Source organism: Scyliorhinus torazame, chromosome 15 (genome assembly GCF_047496885.1).
Source record: "Scyliorhinus torazame isolate Kashiwa2021f chromosome 15, sScyTor2.1, whole genome shotgun sequence".
NCBI lineage: Eukaryota > Metazoa > Chordata > Chondrichthyes > Carcharhiniformes > Scyliorhinidae > Scyliorhinus > Scyliorhinus torazame.
Window position 1 is genome coordinate 161,227,906 of NC_092721.1, and position 23,898 is coordinate 161,251,803.

General features: G+C 45.6%; 1 protein-coding gene across 1 annotated transcript in view; it reads left to right on the forward strand.

The window, feature by feature from the left end:
• LOC140391333 (neurobeachin-like) overlaps positions 1-23,898 on the forward strand; it is a 382,107-nt gene that overhangs the window by 317,665 nt on the left and 40,544 nt on the right. Inside the window, exons 14-20 of the mRNA XM_072475916.1 lie at positions 1,278-1,357; positions 1,638-1,700; positions 5,081-5,191; positions 9,008-9,105; positions 10,763-10,855; positions 14,093-14,201; positions 19,825-19,906. Of these exons, the coding sequence (XP_072332017.1) occupies positions 1,278-1,357; positions 1,638-1,700; positions 5,081-5,191; positions 9,008-9,105; positions 10,763-10,855; positions 14,093-14,201; positions 19,825-19,906 (636 nt within the window). The remainder of the gene's footprint in view (positions 1-1,277; positions 1,358-1,637; positions 1,701-5,080; positions 5,192-9,007; positions 9,106-10,762; positions 10,856-14,092; positions 14,202-19,824; positions 19,907-23,898) is intronic.

Below are 23,898 nucleotides of genomic sequence, written 5' to 3' on the forward strand. Positions count from 1 at the left end.
GAAAGATGTTTTTGTGTCGGATTATATCCAATCTCCTGTATACTTTTTAATTAGCTTTATTCCTGAGTATTTATCTTGCTTGATCTGACAACAAATTCAATAGTTATTTAATTGAAATTAAAAAAGTTATTTAATTAAAATTTAAAAAGTTATTTAAATCAACTTAAAAATAGTAATTTAAATCAACTTAAAAATAGTAATCTAAGTCAAATTTAACAAATAGTAATTCAAACCAACTTAAAAATAGTAATTTAAATCAAATTAAAACTAGTAACTCCACAAATATTCAAATTTAGCCCAGTTTGCCTTTATCCTCTCCCTTGCAGCTGTGTCCCGCGTAGGTCGGCTCCCCTCTGCTCAGCCCCGAGCCTGGCACTGCCTTTATCCTCTCCCCTGCAGCAGTGTCCCGCGTAGGTCCGCTCTTCTCTGCTCAGCCCTGAGCCTGGCGCTACCTTTATCCTCTCCCCTGCAGCAGTGTCTCGCGTAGGTCCGCTCTTCTCTATTGTATCCACAATATTTAAATGGTTGAAGGCCTCAAGGATGAAGAGCTCATCCCTTCCTCCCAACCCGAGCTCAGCGTGGTCCCCCTACCTGGAAAGCTTCAGTCACCCGACCAAGCCCAACCCCAACCCCCCCTGAGGCGCCTGGTATCCCCCGCACCCCTGCCACCACCCCTGAGCACTGGGGCAACAGCTCTAGTGCTCTTGAGCTGCATGCCCAAATATGGAAATTAATATTCATCTCCTCAGTTGCTCTCAGCAGCCATCACGCCAGCTTCACGTTTTTAAAAAGGACGCCCGCATGATTTCTCACCGGGGAGCTGGTTAATTCCCGGGATTCCGTTACCATTGACTTCAATCTCGCTCATGAGATGAAAATTAATGCAAATTGAGGTTAATGATATGCTTGCCATATTTGGCGAGATCCAGATCTTGCCGTCGGGAGCAGGCTGGTGAGCTGCTAATCTCAATTTTGGCCTTTCCCAGTGATACGCTCAGATCGGCGCCGGGTGCCGTGGTGGTTAAATTGTGCCCCTGGTCTTTGAGTCTGTAAAGACTATTTTCTTAAACTGACACAAGTTATTTCAGTTGTTGCCTGAATTTTTCAACTCTTTGGAAAGAAAATCTTTAAAATCTGTTGTTAAGGATCCATTTGTATGCTTCAGGAATTTGCTTGATATAAAATTGGTAGAGTGCAGGTCCTGGAACTGGACTTGGAAAGCATGTTTTGAACTAACATTTGAAAATGCATGACAGAAAATATTCTTTTTTTTCAAGATGGCCCTCGTCCATCTCAGAAAGAAATTATTTCATTACGGGCTTTTATGCTGCTATTTTTGAAGCAACTAATTTTGAAGGTAAGAACTGAAATTTCTATCAAATCTTTAAATAGTTTTGCTTTTCTGTAAATCCTGTTAGATTACTGAGGTCCAGAAAGAAGATCATTCCTGTGTATTAAACAAAATTCATTGCATGTTTCCGACAAGTGCATTGTATCAAGAATTTAGTGAAAATGTTCAAAATATGTTTAGCGTTTACAAAAAGCCTCTGACAGAATTAATCCAATATTTCATGATCTGATTGTGGACTGTGTGTAGTCATTGGAATGTAAATGGTCAACTGTTTTCTTTTGAAAAGGATCGTGGTGTGAAGGAAGATGAACTTCAAAGTATTCTTAACTACCTGTTAACCATGCATGAGGTAAATTCCAAAAATATCAACATTTTTTTCTTTTTTCTGACAAGAAAATCACATTAATCAGGATAAGAAATGCAAAAATAGTAATGCACTATTTAGTAAACATGTGCTTTGCAGATACTTACTGCTGGTCTATCTTATTTAATTTTCACTGACGTGATAAGAAATTTTGAAATATAAATTCTGCTTAGGCTTGTTGAGTTAATTGGGGTAGTTAGCCATACAAACCAGGAAAGACCCAGATCCAAGCTCTGTTAATTCATTCATCACAGCACATGTAACTGGCTGCCAGGTGAGGAAGGGATTGCATTTAGTTGAAAGATCTATCTTCCATGGCCAGATAACGCACATGCATAGCCTAGACCAGGGTTTCCTAAACGTTTCTGGCCATGGAGCCCATTTGAGTTCCCAAGTGTGCTGACGGAAGACCAAAGAAACAGAGTGCAACGCAACCGGAGAATACCGGGAGAGGCCTGCAGCGAGCCTCCCGACTGGTTACGCACCTCGCGAGATTCTCCGGAGTCCCATGAGATGTGGGAGTCGCAACTCTGCCCCAAATGGGTGGGACTGAATGACGCTCGCGGAAGTAGGTCGTAAACCTACTTAGAACCTACTCACATGGGATCCACCGACCTCCCTCGATTCTTTGGCCTCCCCAGGTAGGCTGCAGCCTGGCGCCAATCAGTGCTGGTCCACACAAACATGGACCAGGCGGAATGGCACCAGGGCCATCGGAGACCCCTGGGTGGTCAGGGTAAGTGCAGGGTGGCTCCCTGGCTCTCCCACTAGAACACGGGCACCTCGGCACTGCCCAGCTAGTGTGTTGACACTGTCACCCTGGAACTAGCAAGGTGCCAGGGTGGCACTGCCACGCCAGCAGGAACACTGGATGCCAGGATGGCATTGCAATGGTGCCTGAGTGCCAGGGTGGCACTGCTAGGGACAAGGGGGACGATGCCCATAAAATGAGGGTGGAGGGGGGGGTTTGAAGGGTGGGATCGTGCAGGGCAGCTAAGTAGGGGCCTCTAGGAGGTTGGAGGGGTGATGGGTGGAGGTCCTGGAAGGGAAGGGGTGCTGTAAGGAGGCCTGTGCGGGCCTGAAGAGGGGGGCCCCCCAGGGACCCCATTGCGGGTTGTCCTCACTTGGGGGGTGTGGGGTGGTGTCCATGTGTGTGGGGGGTGACATTGTCCATGGGTGGGGTGTGTGGGGGACCCACAAGCTCACTTAGAGATCGGGGCACCTTTCAAAATGACAGCCCAATCTCTGAATTCAGCTTCCCAGTGCTAAAAACATTCTTAGTGTGGGCTAAACTGGTGAGAAACTCCCCAAGTCCCCAAAATGTGACTAAGTGTCATTGAATAGTGGTAGGGAACTCGCTGGCAGAGCCGGCGGGAAATTCCCTGAAAAACCCGGCACAAATTAACTTAGATATTTTTGGGAAGAATCGCGCCCATAGTTTTATGTTGAAGCGTTAAATTTGATAGTTTTTGCACAATATATATACACATACAAAAAAATTGTATAAAAAAATATGGGGCGGGATTCTTCCAACGGGCTTCTAAGTGCCGCGCCAGAGTAAAAACGGGAGTGTTTTACTCCGGCATCGGCGCCCGATCCGGGACCCCATTCTGCTGCCCACTGGGGCTAGGACGGCGCTGGAGTGGCCTCCGCCGCCCCAGCTGCCGATCCCGGCCTGATCCCGGCGCCGTGGGGTCTGAGCATGCGCAGTAGCCTTCTTCCCCGCGGTGGCCCCGACGCCAAATGGCGCAGGGCTACAGGAGCCGGCGCGGAGGAAAGGAGGCCGGGGGGCACAGAGGCCGACCTGCCGGTGGGTGGGCCCCGATCGCGGGCCAGGCCACTACGGAGGCCCCCCCCCCGGGGTCGGGCCCCCCTTCCCCCCACCACAGTCCGCCCCCGGACTCTTCAAGGCCGAGGTCCCGTCTGCTCAGAGGTTGTTAGAATGGCGCCGGCAGGACTCGGCTTTTTGATGACGGCCGCTCGGCCCATCCGGGCCGGAGAACGGACGTGTCGGCCTGTGCCGGCCCGGGGCCAGAGAGTCGGCGCATACCCCGATCGGCGCCGTGCTGACCACGCTGGTGCCGATTATCCGCACTGCGGAGAATTGCAGCGTGGCGCGATTCGCGCCGTGCCTAATCTCTGACCCGGCGGGGGGATCGGAGAATTCCGCCCGTTATTCCTCATACATACACATTTATTAGAATTAAAGTGTTCTCTTATTTAACAAAGTACTTAAATCTTATCTTTTTGTCATGTTAATGGGAGGAGAAATGCTGCTTCTTTTGCTCAAATTCGCTCAATATTAGAAATGCTTTTGGAGAGCTGGACTCTCATTTCAGACTCACACTCATATAAAAAACACACTCTCACCTCTCTCACACACGTGAACTCTCACCTCTCTCACACACGTGCACTCTCACCTCGCTCTCACACACATGTGCACTCTCATCTCGCTCTCACACACATGCACTCTCACCTCGCTCTCACACACGTGCACTCTCACCTTGTTCTCACACACGTGCACTCTCACCTTGTTCTCACACAACATGACCTCTCACCTCATTCTCTCACACACCCGTGCAGTCTCACCTCGCTCTCACACACCCGTGCACTCTCATGTCGCTCTCACAAAAGTGCACTCTCACCTCATTCTCACACACACGTGCACTGTCACCTCGCTCCCACACATATATACACCCTCATCCCTCGCCCCTCCCTCACCTCTCCCCTCCCTCATGTCACCCCTCCTTCACCTCACCGCTTGTCTCTTGCCCCTTGTGCCTCAACCCCCCGCCTCTTGTCCCTTGTGCCTCACCCACCCTGCCCCTTGTGCTTCACCCCCCCGCCTCTTGTCCCTCCCTCGCCTCTCACTGCTCTCTCGTCCCTCCCTTGCCTCTCGCTTTTCCCTCTCATTAGTGAGCCCATCAGCAGATAATGCATGGAGAAATCAGTCTTTGGACCAGCAGTTTCACTGCAATTTTTAAATTGAATATGTCAGCGTTGCCAACTACAACTACTGGATGTATGCAGCAGAGTCCCAAGGTTCTGCAGAACCAAGTTTGGGGTACTCTGGTCAAGATCAATTGATGAAAATTAGCCATTTGCAAAGTTACAGGAGGATTAACCAATCGCCACAAAATAGCATCGTGAGGAGAAATCAACAACTTAAGAAAAGAGGAAATTAGAAAGGGGAGTACAACTTTTATTCAGTTTTGTAAAATCAGTTTCACTCTGAAATCTTGAAATTAATGGAACATAAAAGTGGCAATACAATTTAAATACCATAACTATTAATTATTATTATAAGTTTTAATTTTACAGCATCAACTTTTTAGCTAATTCCTTGCTACCTTGTAACCCTCAAGCGACCCATAGAACATAGAACAGTACAGCACAGAACAGGCCCTTCAGCCCTCGATGTTGTGCCGAGCTTTGACGGAAACCAAGATCAAGCTATCCCACTGCCTGTCATTCTGGTGAGCTCCATGTGCCTATCCAATAACCGCTTGAAAGTTCCTAAAGTGTCCGACTCCACTATCACAGCAGGCAGTCCATTCCACCCCCTAACCCCTCTCTGAGTAAAGAACCTACCTCGGACATCCCTCCTATATCTCCCACCCTGAACCTTATAGTAATGCACCTTTGTAACAGGTACATCCACCCGAGGAAATAGTCTCTGAACGTCCACTCTATCCCCCTCATCATCTTATAAACCTCTATTAAGTCGCCTCTCATCTCTTCCGCTCCAAAGAGAAAAGCCCTAGATCCCTCAACCTTTCCTCATAAGACCTAACCTCCAAACCAGGCAGCATCCTGGTAAATCTCCTTTGCACCCTTTTCAATGCTTCCACATCCTATAGTGAGGTGACCAGATCTGTATACAATACTCCAAATGTGGTCTCACCAGGGTCATGTACAGGTGCAGCATAACCCCACGGCTCAAGCCCCCTGTTAATAAACGCTAACACCCTATAGGCCTTCTTCACGGCTCTATCCACTTGAGTAGCAACCAGAGATCTGTGCACATGAACCCCAAGATCTCTCTGTTCCTCCACATTCCTCATAACCCTTCCGTTGACCCTGTAATCCGCTTTCAAATTTTTCCGACCAAAATGAATCACCTCGCACTTATCAGGGTTAAACTCCATCTGCCATTTTTCGGCCAAGCTCTGCATCCTATCAATGTCTCTTTGCAGCCTACAACAGCCCTCCACCTCATCCACTACTCCACCTATCTTGGTGCCATCAGCAAATTTACAGCCCCCTCCTCCAAGTCATTGATAAAAATCACAAACAGCAGAGGACCCAGCACTGATCCCTGTGGTACACCGCTGATAACTGGTCTCCAGTCTAAAAATTTTCCATCCACCACCACCCTCTGTCTTCTATGTGATAGCCAGTTACTTATCCAATTGGCCAAATTTCCCTCTGTCCCACACCTCCTTACTTTCTTCATGAGCTGACCATGGGGAACCTTATCAAACGTCTCACTCAAATCCATGTATACGACATCAACTGCTCTACCTTCATCTACACACTTAGTTACATCCTCAAAGAATTCAATCAAATTTGTGAGGCAAGACACAAATCTGTGTTGACTATCCCGGATTAAGCTGCATCTTTCCAAATGGTCATAAATCCTATCCTTCAGGACCTTTTCCATTTACCGACCACCGGAGTAAGACTAACCGGCCTATAATTACCAGGGTCATTCCTATTCCCTTTCTTGAACACAGGAACAACATTCACCTATCTCAAGTCCTCTGGCACTACCCCCACGGACAGTGAGGACCCAAAGATCAAAGCTCTGCAATCTCATCCCTTGCCTCCCAAAGAATCCTAGGATATATCCGATCTGGCCCAGGGGACTTGTCGACCCTCAGGTTTTTCAAAACTGCTAATACATCCTTCCTCAGAACATCTACCTCCTCCAGACTACCCGCCTGTATCATACTCTCATCCTCAAAAACATGGCCCCTCTCCTTGGTGAACACTGAAGAAAAGTATTCATTCAACGCCTCTCCTATCTCTTTTGACTCCATGCACAAGTTCCCACTACTGTCCTTGACTTGCCCTAACCTCACCCTGGTCATTCTTTTATTTCACACATAAGAGTAAAAAGCCTTGGGGTTGTCCTTGATCCAACCCGCCAAGGACTTCTCATGCCCCCTCCTAGCTCTCCTAAGCTCTTTTTTTAGCTAATTCCTTGCTACCTTGTAACCCTCAAGCGACCCAACTGAACCTTGTTTTCTCATCCTTACATACGCTTCCTTTTTCCTCTTGACAAGACATTCAACCTCTTTTGAGAACCATGGTTCCCTCACACAGCCATTTCCTCCCAGCCTGACAGGGACATACCTATCAAGGACACGCAGTATTTGTTCCTTGAACAAGCTCTACATTTCATTTGTGCCTTTCCCTGACAGTTTCTGTTCCCATGTTATGCTCCCTAATTCTTGCCTAATCGCATCATAATTACCCCTCCCCCAATTATAAACCTTGCCCTGCCGTATGGCCCCATCCCTCTCCATTGCAATAGTGAAAGACACTGAATTGTGGTCACTATCAACAAAGTGCTCTCCCACAAACAAATGTAACACTTGGCCCCGATCATTACCCAGTACCAAATCCAATGTGGCCCCACCGCGTGTCGGCCTATCCACATATTGTGTCAGGAAACCCTGCTGCACACACTGTACAAAAACTGCCCCACCCGAACTGTTCGACCTATAGAGGTTCCAATCAATATTTTGAAAGTTAAAGTCACCCATGACAACTACCCTGAGACCTCCACACCTATCCATAATCTGTTTTGCAATTTCTTCCTCCACATCTTACTATTTGGGGGCCTATAGAAAACTCCTAACAACGTGACCGCTCCTTTCCTATTTCTAACTTCAGCCCATATTACCTCAGTAGGCAGATCCCCCTCGAACTGCCTTTCTGCAGCCTTTAAACTATCCTTGATTAACAATGCTACTCCTCCACCACTTTTACCACCTTCCCTACTCTTACTGAAACATCTATACCCCGGAACTTCCAACAACCATTCCTGTCCCTGTTCTAACCATGTCTCCGTAATGCCCACAACATCGTAGACCCAGGTACCAATCCATGCTCCAAGTTCACCTACCTTATTCCGGATGCTGCTTGTATTGAAGTAGACACATTTCAACCCACCTTCCTGTCTGCTGGTACACTCCTGCGTCCTTGATACCCTCCTCAGTACCTCACTACTCTCAATACTGGCTTCCGGACTACAGCTCGTTTTCCCATCCCCCTGACAAATTAGTTTAAACCCCCCCCCGAAGAGCCGTAACAAATTTCCCTCCCAGGATATTGGTGCCCCTCTGGTTCAGGTGCAAACCGTCCTGTCTGTACAGGTCACACCTTCCCCAGAATGTGCTCCAATTATCCATGTAACTGAAACCCTCCCTCCTACACCATCCCTGCAGCCACATGTTTATCTGCACTCTCTCCCTGTTCCTCAACTCGCTAGCACGTGGCACTGGCAACAAACCAGAGATGACAACATGGTTTGTCCTGGCTCTCATCTTCCACCCTAGCTCCCTAAATTCCTGTTTTAAATCCCCGTCCCTTCTCTTACCTATGTCGTTGGTACCGATATGTACCACGACTTGTCACTGTTCCCCCTCCCCCTTAAGGATTCTGAAAACACGGTCCGAGACGTCACGGACCCTGGCACCTGGGAGGAAACATACCATCCGTGAGTCTCTTTCGTTGCCACAGAACCGTCGATCTGTCCCTCTAACTATCGAGTCCCCAATAACTACTGCTCTCCTGATCTCCCTCCTTCTCTTCTGAGCCACAGGGACGGACTCAGTGCTGGACATCCGTTCACTGTGGCTTACCCCTGGTGGTCGTCCCCCTCAACAGTATCCAAAGCGGTATACTTGTTACTGAGGGGAACGACCACAGAGAATCCCTGCACTGACTGCTTCCTCCCAGCCCCTCTCCCCGTCACCCATCTATCTTGATTCTTCGGAGTAACTACATCCCTGAAGCTTACATTTATATAGCACAGTTAACACAACAAAAAGTACCAAGGTGCTTCACAGAAGCATTTTAAAACAAACTTTGGCACAAATTCACAAGGGAATGAAGGTCAAATGACTAAAAGCTTGGACAAAAAGGTATGTTTTGAGGAGTGTTATAGAAGAAAGCAAATTCACCCTCCACCCTCATGTATTTTGAACTCAGCAGGGACTTACTGTTTAGCAATATGTCTATGAATTGAAGAAAGTTTTATTTTGTCTGGTTCCATAAAACAGGATGAAAACATTCACGACGTTCTGCAACTGTTGGTTGCACTGATGTCAGAGCACCCTGCATCCATGATACCTGCTTTTGATCAACGAAATGGAATACGGTGAGGACATAAATATACCATAGCTGCTAATAAATCAAATAGGGAATTCAGGAGAATGCTCTTCATCCAAAGAATAGTAGGAATGTGGAAATATTACCTCAAGGAGTCATAGAGGTTTACAGCATGAAAACAGGCCCTTCAGCCCAATTTGTCCATGCCGCCCAGTTTTTACCACTAAGCTCGTCCCAATTGCCCACATTTGACCCAGATCCCTCCAAACCCAGCTTTCCAATGTAACTGTCCAAATGCTTTTTAAAAGACAAAATTGTACCCGCCTCAACAACTGCGTCTGGCAGCTTGTTCCAGACACTCACCCTCTCTGTGTGAAAAAAATGCCCCTCTGGATCCCATGCCCTCTAGTATGCCCCTCATGATTTTATAGACCTCTATAAGTTCATCCCTAAGCCTACTACGCTCCAGGGAAAAAGGGAAAAAGTCCCAGTCTATCCAGCCTCTCCTTATAACTCAAACCATCAAGTTACGGTAGCATCCTAGTAAATCTTTTCTGCACTCTTTCTAGTTTAATAATATCCTTTCTATAATAGAATGATCAGAACTGTACACAGTATTCCAAGTGTGGCCGTACTAATATTTTGTACAACATCTTCAAGACTTCCCAACTCCTCTATTCAATGTTCTGACCAATGAAACCAAGTATGCCGAATGCCTTCTCCGCCACCCTGTCCACCTGTGACTCCACTTTCAAGTAATTACGGCACGGTAGAGGGCGGTACGGTAGCACAGTGGTTAACACTGTTGCTTCACAGAACCAGGATCCCAGGTTCGATTCCCGCTTGGGCCACTGTCTGTGCGGAGTCTACACGTTCTCCCCGTGTATGCGTGAGTTTCCTCTGGGTGCTCCGGTTTCCTCCAACAGTCCAAAGATGTGCAAGTTAGGTGGATTGATCATGCTAAATTGCCCCTTAGTGTCCCAAAAAGTGTAGATGGGGTTACTGGGTTTTGGGGAGGTGTGGGACTAGGTAGGGTGCTCTTTCCAAGGGCTGGTGCAGACTCGATGGGCCAAATAGCCTCCTGTAAGGATATGCCGATAGAGTTAGATGAAAAGACTCTTTATAACATTTCCCCGTTGTTGTTTGCAACATTTGTTCAATAGTTGTCAGTTTTCGTCATTTTGTTTTCAGCTTTTAATTGTGAAAAAGAAAAATATCGATTTCCTGTGTTGGCATTGCCCTTCTGATTGAGTTCTGTTTTGATTACAGGGATAAAAACTGTCAATTTCAAACACATTTGCAATAGTTTTGTGAAAAAATATCATACTTTTCAAATTTGTCAAATGTTGGGATGCCCTTTCTCTGCCAAAACAACTCTTTTGTTAGAATTCCACATCTAGCGTGGAGAGTACGTTTATCTATTTTCTTTTTAAAATTCAGGTTTGTTAAAATAGTCAAATATTGAAATGCTTTTTCATGGGATACTCACTTTTCAGAAGAGACAAAATAAAATGTTACCTTGTTCAGTTTTTTTTACAGGAAACACTTCTTAGGTGACATACTCAGCTTTAGATAACAAAAATGTAAAAGTTGTAAAATGTTTATAAGTGAGAAATGATTCTGATATTATTTGTTTCGGAAGTAATATACTGATCTGAGATTTGGCAAATCATTGTATCAATATGATACCTTTATTGTCCCATTAGGGTTATTTACAAATTACTGGCTTCAAAAAGTGAAAGCATTAGAGTCCAAGCACTGAAGGTTCTGGGATACTTCCTTAAACACCTTGGCCACAAGTGAGTACAGCCAAATTCATTTTCAAAGGATTATTCATTTCTTTTAAGGTAAATCCACTCTATTCTTTCCATGTTCTCAAGCTGCGAGAAACCTTTGGAGTGCGAGGGCCATAACAATGTGGACAACCATTACAACTTCAATGAGAGTGATTGGACAAAGTATTGAAACTTTCATTTTTATATTGTAATTAATGTATTTGGGTTGAAATTGATCTGAATGGGCTTAATTTTAACAGTTCAGTATTAGGCCTCCACTAATCCTGTTTATTTGGTACGCTGTGATCTGGTTTGAGGTGGCATTAGGTGGCTCGTTACAAAAGAGGCATAACAAATGGAAAGAAAAATAGTCTCTGGTTGTGACAGAACTCGATTGGAGAAGAGTCGAAGGATGTCAAAAAATATTAGAAAACATATGAAAAATTAATAAGGCTTTACACAGCAAAAATTGAATTTGACTGGTATGCATATGAGTGTACAAAGCATTCAAGACATATTTGGATAGCTAAAATACAGAATGCAACTGATATAATGGAAATGTAGCTTGAAATTGGCCAAGACTGGTAACTTAATATTCCTGATTATAATGGTAGGTAGAGAAAAAAGGAAGTGGAGTAGCAATGTTAGTGAAGGATTTCATTTCTAGAATATGAGAATGCCCCAGAGGGTTGCATTAAGGCAGTATGCATATGAATAGAGTTAAAAGATGGAAAAGGAAGTAGTACAGTTCTTGTTGTGGATCACCAGGTCATCGCAGTGGTGATTAGAGATCGAGAAGTTCAGCTAGTTCACATGAAATGCAAGGACTACAGGACAATAATGTAAAGATGATTAATAATATGAACTGTAATAAAGGTAGTGCAAATGGCCAAAATAGAAAATGATTTTTCTGAATGCAATCTGGACTGGTTCTAGGAACAGTAGGCGGGTTTCTCCGACCCCGGGTCAGGTCGGAGAATCGGCGGTGGTGGGGGGGGCGCGATTCACGCGACGCCGGTCCGCTGATTCTCCACTCGCGAGTGGCCGCCGAGATAGGCTGGCGCCGTTCACGTGTGGTCCTACCCGGCAGGACCCCGCCGTTCATCCTCCGGGGAGTTGGCCTGGTGGGGAGGAGGGAGGATCCGATCCCGGGGGGGTGGGGCCTACCGATCGGCGGGCCGGCTTCTCCTGGTGGGGCCTATGTTCCTCCGCGCCGGGCCCCTGTAGCTCTCCGCCGTGTTGCGTCGGGGCTGGCGCGGAGAAGGAAACTAACGCGCATGCGTGAGTTCGCGCCGGCCGTAGCGCACATGCGCAGATCCGCGGCGCCTGTTTGATGGCGGTATCGGCAGATGGAGCTGCGTGAGTCGCTCCAGTGCCGTGCTGGCCCCCTGTAGGCGCAGGATCGGTGTTCCTAGGAGCCTGTTGATGCCGCTGCAAAACCCGACGGTGTTTACGACGGCATCAACACTTAGCCTCAGGATCAGAGAATCCCGCCCAGTATGTTCTTAGTCCAACTAGGATAACTGACCAGAGTAGCGCAGCAATTTGAGAAATAGCTACTGCAGCATTATTAAGGTCAACTTAAGAATGGAAAAGTATAATAAAGAGTTGAAACAATGTCTGCTGATTGGAAAAAAGTCAGTGATCAATAGGATAAGAAGAGAATTGTCCCCAATTATCTGGGGGGAAAATCCAATCAAACAGGCTGACAAGTCAACGACAGAAAATATTCAAATACGTTGTGTAATGCCTCTGCTCTATATTTATGTGAGGCTTCCCAAATAATTTTCCACTCAATTGTTCTCTAAGCTCCAGTACCTGATATTCCAAAGGTTTTTTGCCACTATTTTTTAATTCAGTAATAGGATTCAATCTTCACCATGATTCTTTTAAAAAGGTTCTTGATCTTGTCCAGCCCATCGAGGGTATATTTGGTTGCTTCCTAATCATGAAGGGTGGGGTGAAGGGAGCAATCTGGAATAATCTTTTTGCTCTTCTGCACATGAATCAGCATGGCTCGGGAGCAAGTTTTATAATTTTGCCCAATACTTCCCACAACTTTGAAGTCAGCAAACAAAACTGGAAGAAGAACTGTTGTTGTTTCTTAGAAGGTGATATTTTAAGATCTGGATTTAGTAGTCCTGCTTGAAACATTTCCTCAGATGTCTCAGCAATTGGAGAAATTAAATTATTCTATTCAGACATCTGTTAATCTTTAACATTAAAATGTCAAACAGTATGTTTTGTCTTGCGATCGATCAGTAATTAAAACCACAACACTGATTGACTGCTATGAGCTTGAGTTAATGGATAAAATATCGATTGACTTTCCGAGATGAATTATTTGTTTCAAAGGTAATTGGGTTCCAACATTGAAAACTAAAGATCAGGCATGAGTGTTCAATTTTGCTAAGGGAAGCAGCTTCTTGTTTATCTACCAATTTTGGAAACTAAAATAAAGCTGTAAAATTTCCTGTTTGTAACGGAATGAATACTCTGCTTTGATTGCGCATGCCTTTGTGAAACCAAATGATCTAATTGGAGTGGGAAGGAAAAATAACTGGATGGGATTTTCTGTCGGCGGAATTCCCTGCTTCATCAGCAGCACACTCACGCCCGCGGATTTCCCGACGACATTGGGGTGGCCACAATGGGAAACCCCATTGGCCGGCTGCCGAGACGGAGGATCCCGCTGCCAGCGGGTATGCGCTGCACCAGAAAATGGGTTTGGTCCGCCCACACTCTGTGAATTAGTGAATGGATCTCTGACAACTTGGCGTCAACCAGCATTCCTCCTTCAACCATCATGAATCAAAAGTAATCAAATGGTTATTCATCTCATGGTTGTTTGTGATTTATTGAGGGTTCAGAGTGGCTATGTCCGTGTATCTATGTAGCACTTTGTCCATTTAAAGCAAGGAAATCTGTAAGATATTTTGAAGCATTCTGATATTGAACATATACAAGTATACGATATATTATTAAATATCGTGAATATTCAAAATTTCTAACTTTTCAGAAACTAGAAACACTGAAAAATGAGTGGTAACATTTGTATCAAGTTGTTGGTTCTCCTTTGTGAGGTGTTAAAAGATTATAATCATAATTTGGCTCTAATAGGAGCCTTTGTGGTCTGATTGGACAATGGATTGAACAAAAGTGACTCCTAAATGAAGACAACATGAATTTAGCTAAATATTTCATCCAATACAAAATGAATGGGTACCAGTCATGTTTGGTCTAATAATGTGACTCTTTCAGAAGGAAGGTGGAGATCATGCACACGCACAGTCTATTCACTTTGCTTGGAGAAAGGCTAATGCTGCACACCAATACTCTTACTGTAACAACGTACAACACACTTTATGAGGTAAGACATTGAACACAAAGAGACGATACGTTAACTAATGTAAATGTTGTGAGTAGTAGATGTCAGGTACATTGCCATTCAAAAGTAAATTTATTGCTGTTTTTTTTCCTGCAGCTATACCAATAAATACTCAGCCTCTGTTAGAGTATACATCAAATTTCTGCATTCTGAATGTAATTTCTGTGTAACTTTAATGGGATGAGGCAGAGACTGTTCACGGTAAACTGGGAAGATCTGTTAATGGTTCAAATGACTGAAGATCAGCGTTGAATATTTAAAGAAACATTTAATTAGATACAGAGCAAGTATATAAGCCCTGAGAGAAAAAGGCTGCGCTTCACAAAAAAAACCAGCCATAGACAACTAAAGAGGTTAGGGACAGCATTAAACTAAAAGGGCTTACAAAAATGCAAGACATAGCACAGATCCGGTTGAATGGGATTGTTACAAGGTCCAGCAAAGTGTCACAAAGCACCTCATAAGAGCTACTAAAAGGGATTTTGAAAGGAAACTTGCAAGGGACATCAAAATCAATGAGAATAAATGTTATAATTATATAAAGGGTGAAGAACAATGTAGGCCCACTAAAGCGGAAAAAGGAGATATTGTCAGTAATAATGAGGAAATGGCAGACATGTTGAACAATTACTTTGCTTCAACGTCTACAGTAGAAAAGGAGAATAACTTGCCCAAAGTCCCCCAAAAATTAGTAGTTGATCGAGGACCAGAACTTAATACAATTAACGCAAGTACAACCTCACTAACTGGGAAATTAATGGAACTACAGAATGACAAATCCCCAGGACCTGATGGTTTCCATCGAGGGTGTTATAGGAAGTAGAGGAGCGCATTGTAGATGCCCTAACTATAATTTTCCAGATTCAGGAGTAGTCCCTCTGGATTGGAAAATTGCACATGCCGCTCCACTTTTTAAGTAGGGTGAAAAGGGGAAACCAGGGAATTGCAGACCAGTTAGCCTAACATCTGTGGTGGGGAAATTGCTGGAGTCTATAATCAGGGATGGAGCAACTGAACAACTTGAAACATTTTGGTCGATCAGGGAGAGCCAGCATGGATTCCTGAGGGAAGGTTATGCCTGACTAATGTTACTGACAAATTATTTGATGAGGTGACAAATGTCGTGGACTGGGGAAGTAATTCATATGGACTTCCAGATAGAATTTGATAATGTCCCACACAAGGAATTGTTAACTAATGAGGAAACCCATGGAGTTGAGGGCAAATTATTGACATGGTTAGGAAACTAGTTGGGTGGCAGGTGTCAGAAAGTGGGGATAATGGGTAATTACTCAAATTGGCAGGGGGTGACTAGTGGTGCACCACTGTATTGGGGCCTCAATTATTCACTCAATTGGTGACTTTGATGATGGCATAGAAAGTCATATATCCAAATTTGTGGATGATACATAGTTCGGTGGCATTGTAGACAGCCTAAATGATAGCATAAAACTGCAAGGAGATTTATACTTGCTCTGTATAGGTTAAAATGCACAGGCTTTCTGATTAGTCCATATTTACAATATTTAGTTCATTGGAATAAATGTGGCTGATTCTTAATAGCCACTTGAAGTGGCTTGGGAAGTAACATTTTTAAAAATACAATTACGATGGCAACATGGAATCGACAATTGATGCGATTCAACAGCCACGCTAGTCAGAAACATTGAAAATAACATCATATGGTATAGTCATAGGAAAGGGAAATGTTTTGGCCAATCTTATGATTGTAAAGCAAGGGCGGCACGTGGCACAGTGGTTAGCATTGCTGCCTACTGCGCTAAGGACCCGGGTTCGAATCCCGGTCCTCGGTCACTGTCCGTGTGGAGTTTGCATTTTCACCCCCACAACCCAAAGATGTGCATGTGAGGTGGATTGGCCACACTAAATTGCCCCTTAAGTGGAAAAATAAATAATTGGGTACCCTAAATTAATTTTTTTAAATGATAGCGACGTTTATTGAGCAAATAGTTTACTTCATTTTTGGAATATTTCATTTGAGAATGAGGACTGATCAAAAAAAAAATGTTCCATATGTGGTTTCTATCTGGATAAAAACCTTAATTTGTTCAACACACAGTGAGAAATTGAAATTGAGACTATCTTGGGAGGTGTTGTAATGAGATCCATAAAGATTAGTCCAGTTGAGGTCGATCGCAATGAACCACCATTAAAGCAGTGTTTATAGATACCACATGTACTGAATAAAACTCAGTAGAAAATACTTTGAATCTACTTTGCCATCCAAGAGGAAATTGTCAATTAGTATGGAACACAAGAGATCTGGGGCGGGACACTCCGACCCCCCGCCGGGGCGGAGAATCGCCGGGGGGCGGCGTGAATCCCCACCCTGCCGGCTGCCGAATTCTCCGGCGCCGGGGATTTGACGGGGGCGGGAATGGCACTGCGCCGGTCGGCGGCTGCTGGCAGCGGCCGCCCTGGCGATTCGCCTACCCGCAATGGGCCGAGTGGCCGCCCGTTTTCGGCCGGTCCCGCTGGCGTAAATTAGAGTAGGTACTTACTGGCGGGACCTGGCTCCGCGGGCGGGCGCGGGGGGATCTGGCCCCGGGCGGTGCCCCCACGGTGGCCTGGCCCGCGGTCTTGGCCCACTGATCCGCGGGCGGGCCTGTGCCGTGGGGGCACTCTATTCTTCCGCGTCGGCTGCTGTGGACCTCCGCGATGGCCGACGCGGAGCTGAACCCCCCTGCGCATGCGCTGGGATGACACTAGTACTCGCTGGTGCTCCCGCGCATGCGCCAACTCGCGCCCTTCGGCGCCGGTTGACATGGCGCCAAGCCCCTTCCGTGCCGGCCGGCGCGGCGCAAACCATTCTGGCGCTGGCCTAGCCCCTGAAGGTGCGGAGGATTCCACACCTTCGGGGCGGCCCGACACCGGAGTGGTTCACGCCACTCCTTCGCACCGTAGTTGCCCGCCCCGCAGAATCCCGCCCCTGGTCTGTTTTTGATATTCAGGGAGAATAATTTCAAGTCACACCTCAAACTGAAACTCTTGCACATCATACTGAGAGAAGTTGGAGAATCCCGGCCTTCATGTCTCAATGAGAATGCTTCAATCTGATTGGTTGTTATTGCTTTCCTTGTTCACGATACCACAGATCACCTGTAGAGGGTGAAGACTTCAAGAAGTCAAAGAACAAAGGGTGGGCACGGGAGCAACAGGTCAGAAGGTGAGAGCATTGAGGGAGAACTAGGGAATAGGGACAGTGTGGCTCTGAGGCAGAGCAGACAGGGAGATGTTGCTGAACACAGCGGGTCTGGTGGCCTGAAGTGCATATGTTTTAATGCAAGAAGTATTACGGGTAAGGCAGATGAACTTAGAGCTTGGATTAGTACTTGGAACTATGATGTTGTTGCCATTACAGAGACCTGGTTGAGGGAAGGGCAGGATTGGCAGCTAAACGTTCCAGGATTTAGATGTTTCAGGCGGGATAGAGGGGGATGTAAAAGGGGAGGCGGAGTTGCGCTACTGGTTCGGGAGAATATCATAGCTGTACTGCGAGAGGACACCTCAGAGGGCAGTGAGGCTATATGGGTAGAGATCAGGAATAAGAAGGGTGCAGTCACAATGTTGGGGGTTTACTACAGGCCTCCCAACAGCCAGCGGGAGATAGAGGAGCAGATAGGTAGACAGATTTTGGAAAAGAGTAAAAACAACAGGGTTGTGGTGATGGGAGACTTCAACTTCCCCAATATTGACTGGGACTCACTTAGTGCCAGAGGCTTAGACGGGGCGGAGTTTGTAAGGAGCATCCAGGAGGGCTTCTTAAAACAATATGTAGACAGTCCAACTAGGGAAGGGGCGGTACTGGACCTGGTATTGGGGAATGAGTCCGGCCAGGTGGTAGAAGTTTCAGTAGGGGAGCATTTCGGTAACAGTGACCACAATTCAGTAAGTTTTAAAGTACTGGTGGACAAGGATAAGAGTGGTCCTAGGATGAATGTGCTAAATTGGGGGAAGGCTAATTATAACAATATTAGGTTAAAGGGACATTCCTATTACAGATGGAAAATTTGTCTTCTCATATGGATGTTGAACTTGTTTTCAAGAATGCAGACCTGTGTACAATAAAGAACCTAATGGCCTGGATTTTCCTCTCAGAAGCATAGGATTGGTGTTTGCCATTCACCCCGCTGACAGCTTCCCAGAGTATTTGTGGGCTTGCTAGCAGACATTTCCTCTAATCTGACTTCTTGAAGTCTTCACCCTCTACAGGTGATCTGTGGTATCGTGAACAAGGAAAGCAATAACAACCAATCAGATTGAAGCATTCTCATTGAGACATGAAGGCCGGGATTCTCCAACCCCGGGCCAGGTCGCAGAATCCCCAGGGGGACGTGAGAATCGCACCCCGCCGCCCCCCGCGGGCATTCCGATTCTCCCCCGCCGATTCTCGGGCGCCCGTGGGATTCCCGCTGCACCGGTCGGGGGTCAATGAAAGCGCCCCCCCCCCCCCCCCCCCGACGATTCTCTGGGTGGGCCGAGTGGCCGCCGAGTTCGGCCGAGTCACGCCGGCGTGGGTTACTCAGGTCCCACCATGGCGAGACCTGGAAGGTGTGTCTGCGGGGGCCGTCCTGGAGGGGGGATCCGACCCCGGGGGGTCCTCCACGGTGGCCTGGCCCGCGATCGGGGCCTACCGATCGGCAGGCAGGCTGGTTCCGTGGGGGCCTATGTTCCTCTGCGCCGGGCCGCTGTAGGGCTCTGCCATATTGCCCGGGGACCGGCGCGGAGAAGGGAACCCCCACGCATGTGCGGAATCGCGCCGGCCGTAGCGCGGAATCACACCGGCCGCAGCGCGGAATCACACTGGCCGTTACGCGCATGTGCGAACTCACGCCGGCCGTTCCCCGCCAGCTGGAGCTATGGGGACCACTCCGGCGCTGACCTAGCCCCCTAGGAAGGGGAGCATTCCCCATTATCGGGGACCGTTGACGCCGGAGTGGTTGGCGCCGGTTTCCATGCCGGCGTGGGGACATAGCCCCATTATTGGAGAATCCCGCCCGAAGAGTCTAAACCAGGGAATTAGAGCTAAATTAAATAAAGATTTGAGAGGCAGATGCGATTAAGGGACAGTTATAAAATAAACAACAGGAAATAAAAACAATTCTCTAAATCTCCAACACTAATTTTCGTCTGTGGAAATGAGACTCTACACATGTAAAATTATTTATTTAGGCAAGAGAGGTTATTCATAAATTATTATTTTTGCGGTTGCAAAACTCACTCCTGAATGCTCAATTTCTGCCTTTCGCACCTGCATTTCGTGTGGAACTGGTGGGCACATACAACAAGTTCACATTATTGCAGTAATTTCAAAATGTAGAAGCCTGAACCAAGTGAGGGCTGTGACAGCACTCTCTGTGGAGGAGCATGGTATCTCTGATAGCAATTTAATGGATTTCTGCTTTTAACTGCATGTGCTTACTCCTAATTTCTTCTGTTATAATAATTGGCACTGATATCCTCACCATGGCTCTCATTGCAAGTTCCAGTCAATGTCGGGAAAATGGTGAAACAATGGATAGTGTATGAACATTTACTTGTTACTGTGAAGGATTATATGAACGTCTTTTATTTTTTTGTTTAGATTTTGACTGAACAAGTGTGCACACAGGTTGTTCATAAGCCTCATCCAGAGCCTGACTCAACAATAAAAATTCAAAATCCAAGTAAGTATAGATGATGGATAGGTTTGGCATTTACTTATGCAATCCTTTTAGTAAAATACAGCACGGCTGGAAAGCAGCATTGACGGGGCCTGGGTGACTATAACTTGATGAAATCATAATGCTCATTGAAGCTTTGGGGCAAGATTTTCTGGCCCCTCTCCTGTGTGTTTCCCAGCGATGCGAGGCAGCCAGCCGTTGGCTGGCAGCAGGATCTTCTGGTGCTGCCGCTGTCAATGGAATTTTCCATTGAATCCATCCCACGCCATCGGGAAACCTATGATAAGGGTGCACTGTTACCAGGATCGAAAGATCCACAGGCGTGAAAAGCCGGAAGATCTCACCCTCGTTTGCAGACTGTATTATACATAGTTGTAAAATAAAGAAAACAGTCTGCCTTTTGTAAAAAGGCACTGTAAATTCTTTGATTCTATGAAAATGTGACCTGAAGTTTCATATGTTGATTTACAGTTACAGGAAATGGACAAACAGAAGAGTTAAGAAATGATTTTCCCCAATTACAGTTCAAAGTTAAGGCTGCTATGCTGTTCCCTTTATTTTATCAATAACAAATTCAAAATCAATGCATGCATATGAGATTTGGGGAAGGCGGTGGCACAATGGTACTTTCACTGTACGAGTAATCCAGAGACCTAGGGCAAGACCTGGGGACCTGTGTTCGAATCCCACCATGGCAGACGGTGAAATTGGAATTCAATATAAATCCGGATTTAAAAGTTGAATGATGTTAGAGTTTTTTGAGGAGGCAACAAGGAAGTTAGACAAAAGAGAACCAGTGGACATGATTTATTTAGATTTCCAGAAAGCCTTTGACAATGTGCCACATAGGAGACTGTTAAATAAGTTAAAAGCCCATGGTGTTAAGGGTAAGATTCTGGCATGGATAGAAGATTGGCTGACTGGCAGAAGGCAGAGAGTGGGGATAAAGGGGTCTTTTTCAGGATGGCAGCTGGTGACTAGTGGTGTGCCTCAGGGGTCTGCGCGCGGACCACAACTTTTCACGATATACATTAATGATCTGGAAGAAGGGACTGAAGACACTGTTGCTAAGCTTGCGGATGATACAAAGATCGGTAGAGGGACAGGTAGTATTGAGGAAGCAAGGGGGCTGCAAAAGGATTTGGACAAGCTGGGAGAGTGGGCAATGAAGTGGCAAATGAATGTGGAAAAGTGTGAGGTTAAGCACCTTGAAAGGAGGAATTTAGGCATAGACTATTTTCTAAATGGGGAAATGCTTAGGAAATCAGAAGCACAAAGGGACTTGGGAGTCCTTGTTCATGATTCTCTTAAGGTTAACGTGCAGGTTCAGTTGGCAGTTAAGAAGGCAAATGCAATGTTAACATTCATGCCAAGAGGGCTAGAATACAAGACCAGGGAGGTACTTCTGAGGCTGTATAAGGCTCTGGTCAGACCCCATTTGGAGTATTGTGAGGAGATTCAGGCCCCGTATCTAAGAAAGGATGTGCTGGCCTTGGAAAGGATCCAGAGGAGGTTCACAAGAATGATCCCTGGAATAAAGAACTTGTCGTATGAGGAACAGTTGAGGACTCTGGGTCTGTACTCTAGGAGTTTAGAAGGATGAGGAGGGATTTTATTGAAACTTACAGGATACTGCGAGGCCTGGATAGAGTGGACATAGAGAGGCTGTTTCCACTTGTAGGAAAAACTAGAACCAGAGGACACCATCTCAGACTAAAGGGACGATCATTTAAAACAGAGGAGGAGGAATGTCTTCAGCCAGAGGGTGGTGAATCTGTGGAACTCTTTGCCGCAGAAGGCTGTAGACGCCAAATCACTGAGTGTCTTTAAGACAGAGATAGATAGGTTTTGATTAATAAGGGGATCAGGTGTTATGGGGAGAAGGCAGGAGAATGGGGATGAGAAAATATCAGCCATGATTGAATGGCAGAGCAGACTTGATGGGCCGAGTGGCCTAATTCTGCTCCTATGTCCCATAAAATCATTGTTGATTGTTGTAAAAACCCATTTCGTTCACTAGTACCTTCTGGGAAGGAAATCTGCCGTCCTTTCCCGGTCTGGCCTACATGTGACTCCAGACCCACAGCAATGTGGTTGACTCTCCAAAGTCCTCTGATATGGAGGGCAACTAGGGATGAGCAACAAAAGCTGGCAATGCCCACATCCTGTAAACAAATTTGAAAAATATATGTAAAAGCACACTGAGGACAGTCATCAGTATAAACATTGAAAACTATTCGGATGTCTACTAAATAGTGTGTGAAAGGGCTTTGAAGTTCTAATTGTGAAGCGTGAGAAAAATCATATTCTCAATTTACTTTTAATGTCGTAGCTCCAATAATTAAAATTTACAAGCCGGGCAGGTAGTTAATTACGGCTGAAGTTATGATGCAGAAACTGCAGGCAACACGATGGCGCAGTGGTTAGCACTGCTGTCTCATGGCGCCGAGGTCCCAGATTCGACCTCGGCTCTGGGTCACTATCTGTGTGGAGTTTGCAAATTCTTCCCGTGTTTGCGTGCGTATCACCCCCACAACCCAAAGATGTGCGGAGTAGGTGAAATTAGCCATGCTAAATTGCCCCTTAATTGGAAAAAAAATGAATTGGGTACTCTAAATGTATTTTTAAAAATGATACAGAAACTGCTCGCAGACTGGAATATAAGAATTCATGGTTTATCCTGGAGGTAGGGCATTAACGGCATGAAAAGATTTATTTCATTGCAGGTCCACCAAGAAATTTTATACTGTGGAATAGAGTCCTTGAAACAGATTGCAAAATTTAAGTATATCTGAAGAGGCTTGATAATGGCAACAGCATGGATAGACTGCTTATAACAACTGTAATATAGCAAATATTACAAAATTAAATTTCAACCAAGCTATAGTACTTGAAACAATCAATCTTTTGCAGTGCAACTTAATGACAAATATTTTAAATGTACTTTTCCACTAAAACTAATTTGACAGTATTTTATAAAATGTTGGTTGGCATGGACCGATTTGGGCTGGAGGACCTGTTTCCGTGCTGTAGATATGAATCATGGAAATTTGGATTAAGTCAGAGCACATCTGTGGCCATTTTACTCTTATCTCCAAAGTTTGTTTTTGTGCATTGTTTTTCTGATATTCTCTTGATATTGAACTTTAAGTAATAATGGACGTACCCTTTCTGAATTAGTACCAACTTTACAAATAATTAAATTGTCGGCAGATTTTACTCATTTGGTTTCAATGTCAGTGGATAGTTTGAAATGGATTTAAATTTACTTTGTTACTTTACTTTGTCTTATAAGAGTACACCTCTTTACCTAATGGCAAAGTAAATGGAATGAAGGAAGCACTAATGTTGGAAACAAGGTAATTCAGTTGGAGCTGTTTATAATTTTGCTTTTCTGTCATTCGAGTCTCTGATCGCAACCAACATGGTGATGAGTTCCTGTATAATTCTCTAAATAAAACGGCTAAGAAATTTGTTGAAGTAGGCTTTCTGTTTTCCTGATGATGGTTCACTACAACCATAGGGCATATCCTATTAACTTGAATGGAGTCTGGCAAGGAATAAAGTGAGGGAGCTTTGGTTGGATTCTCCATTCCTGAGACTAAATGTTAATGCTGAGGCAGGATTTGTGGACTTCCACAACAGCAAAACTAGTGCCACTCCTGGACCGATTCAACGACTGTCAAGAGGCTAGCACTGGCGCCACGTGGGACACAATCGATCCCAATGACAAATGGTGGCGGATTCACAATTGACACTCAGGAGGCTGATAGGCTGCAGCCGCATATACACATTTCACTCCTAGCCAACAAGATGGCAGCGAGGAGAACAGCACCATGCTTCACAGATGCCAAGCTGGAGACCCTCCTGGACACCCTGTACCCCGGCCCAGGAAGGAGACTGCCAGCCGGCGCTGTTTGGCGTGCCTGGGCGTGGGTAGCAGAGGTGGTCAGCGCCACCAGTAACACCATCCAGACTAGCCTGTGGTTCAGGAA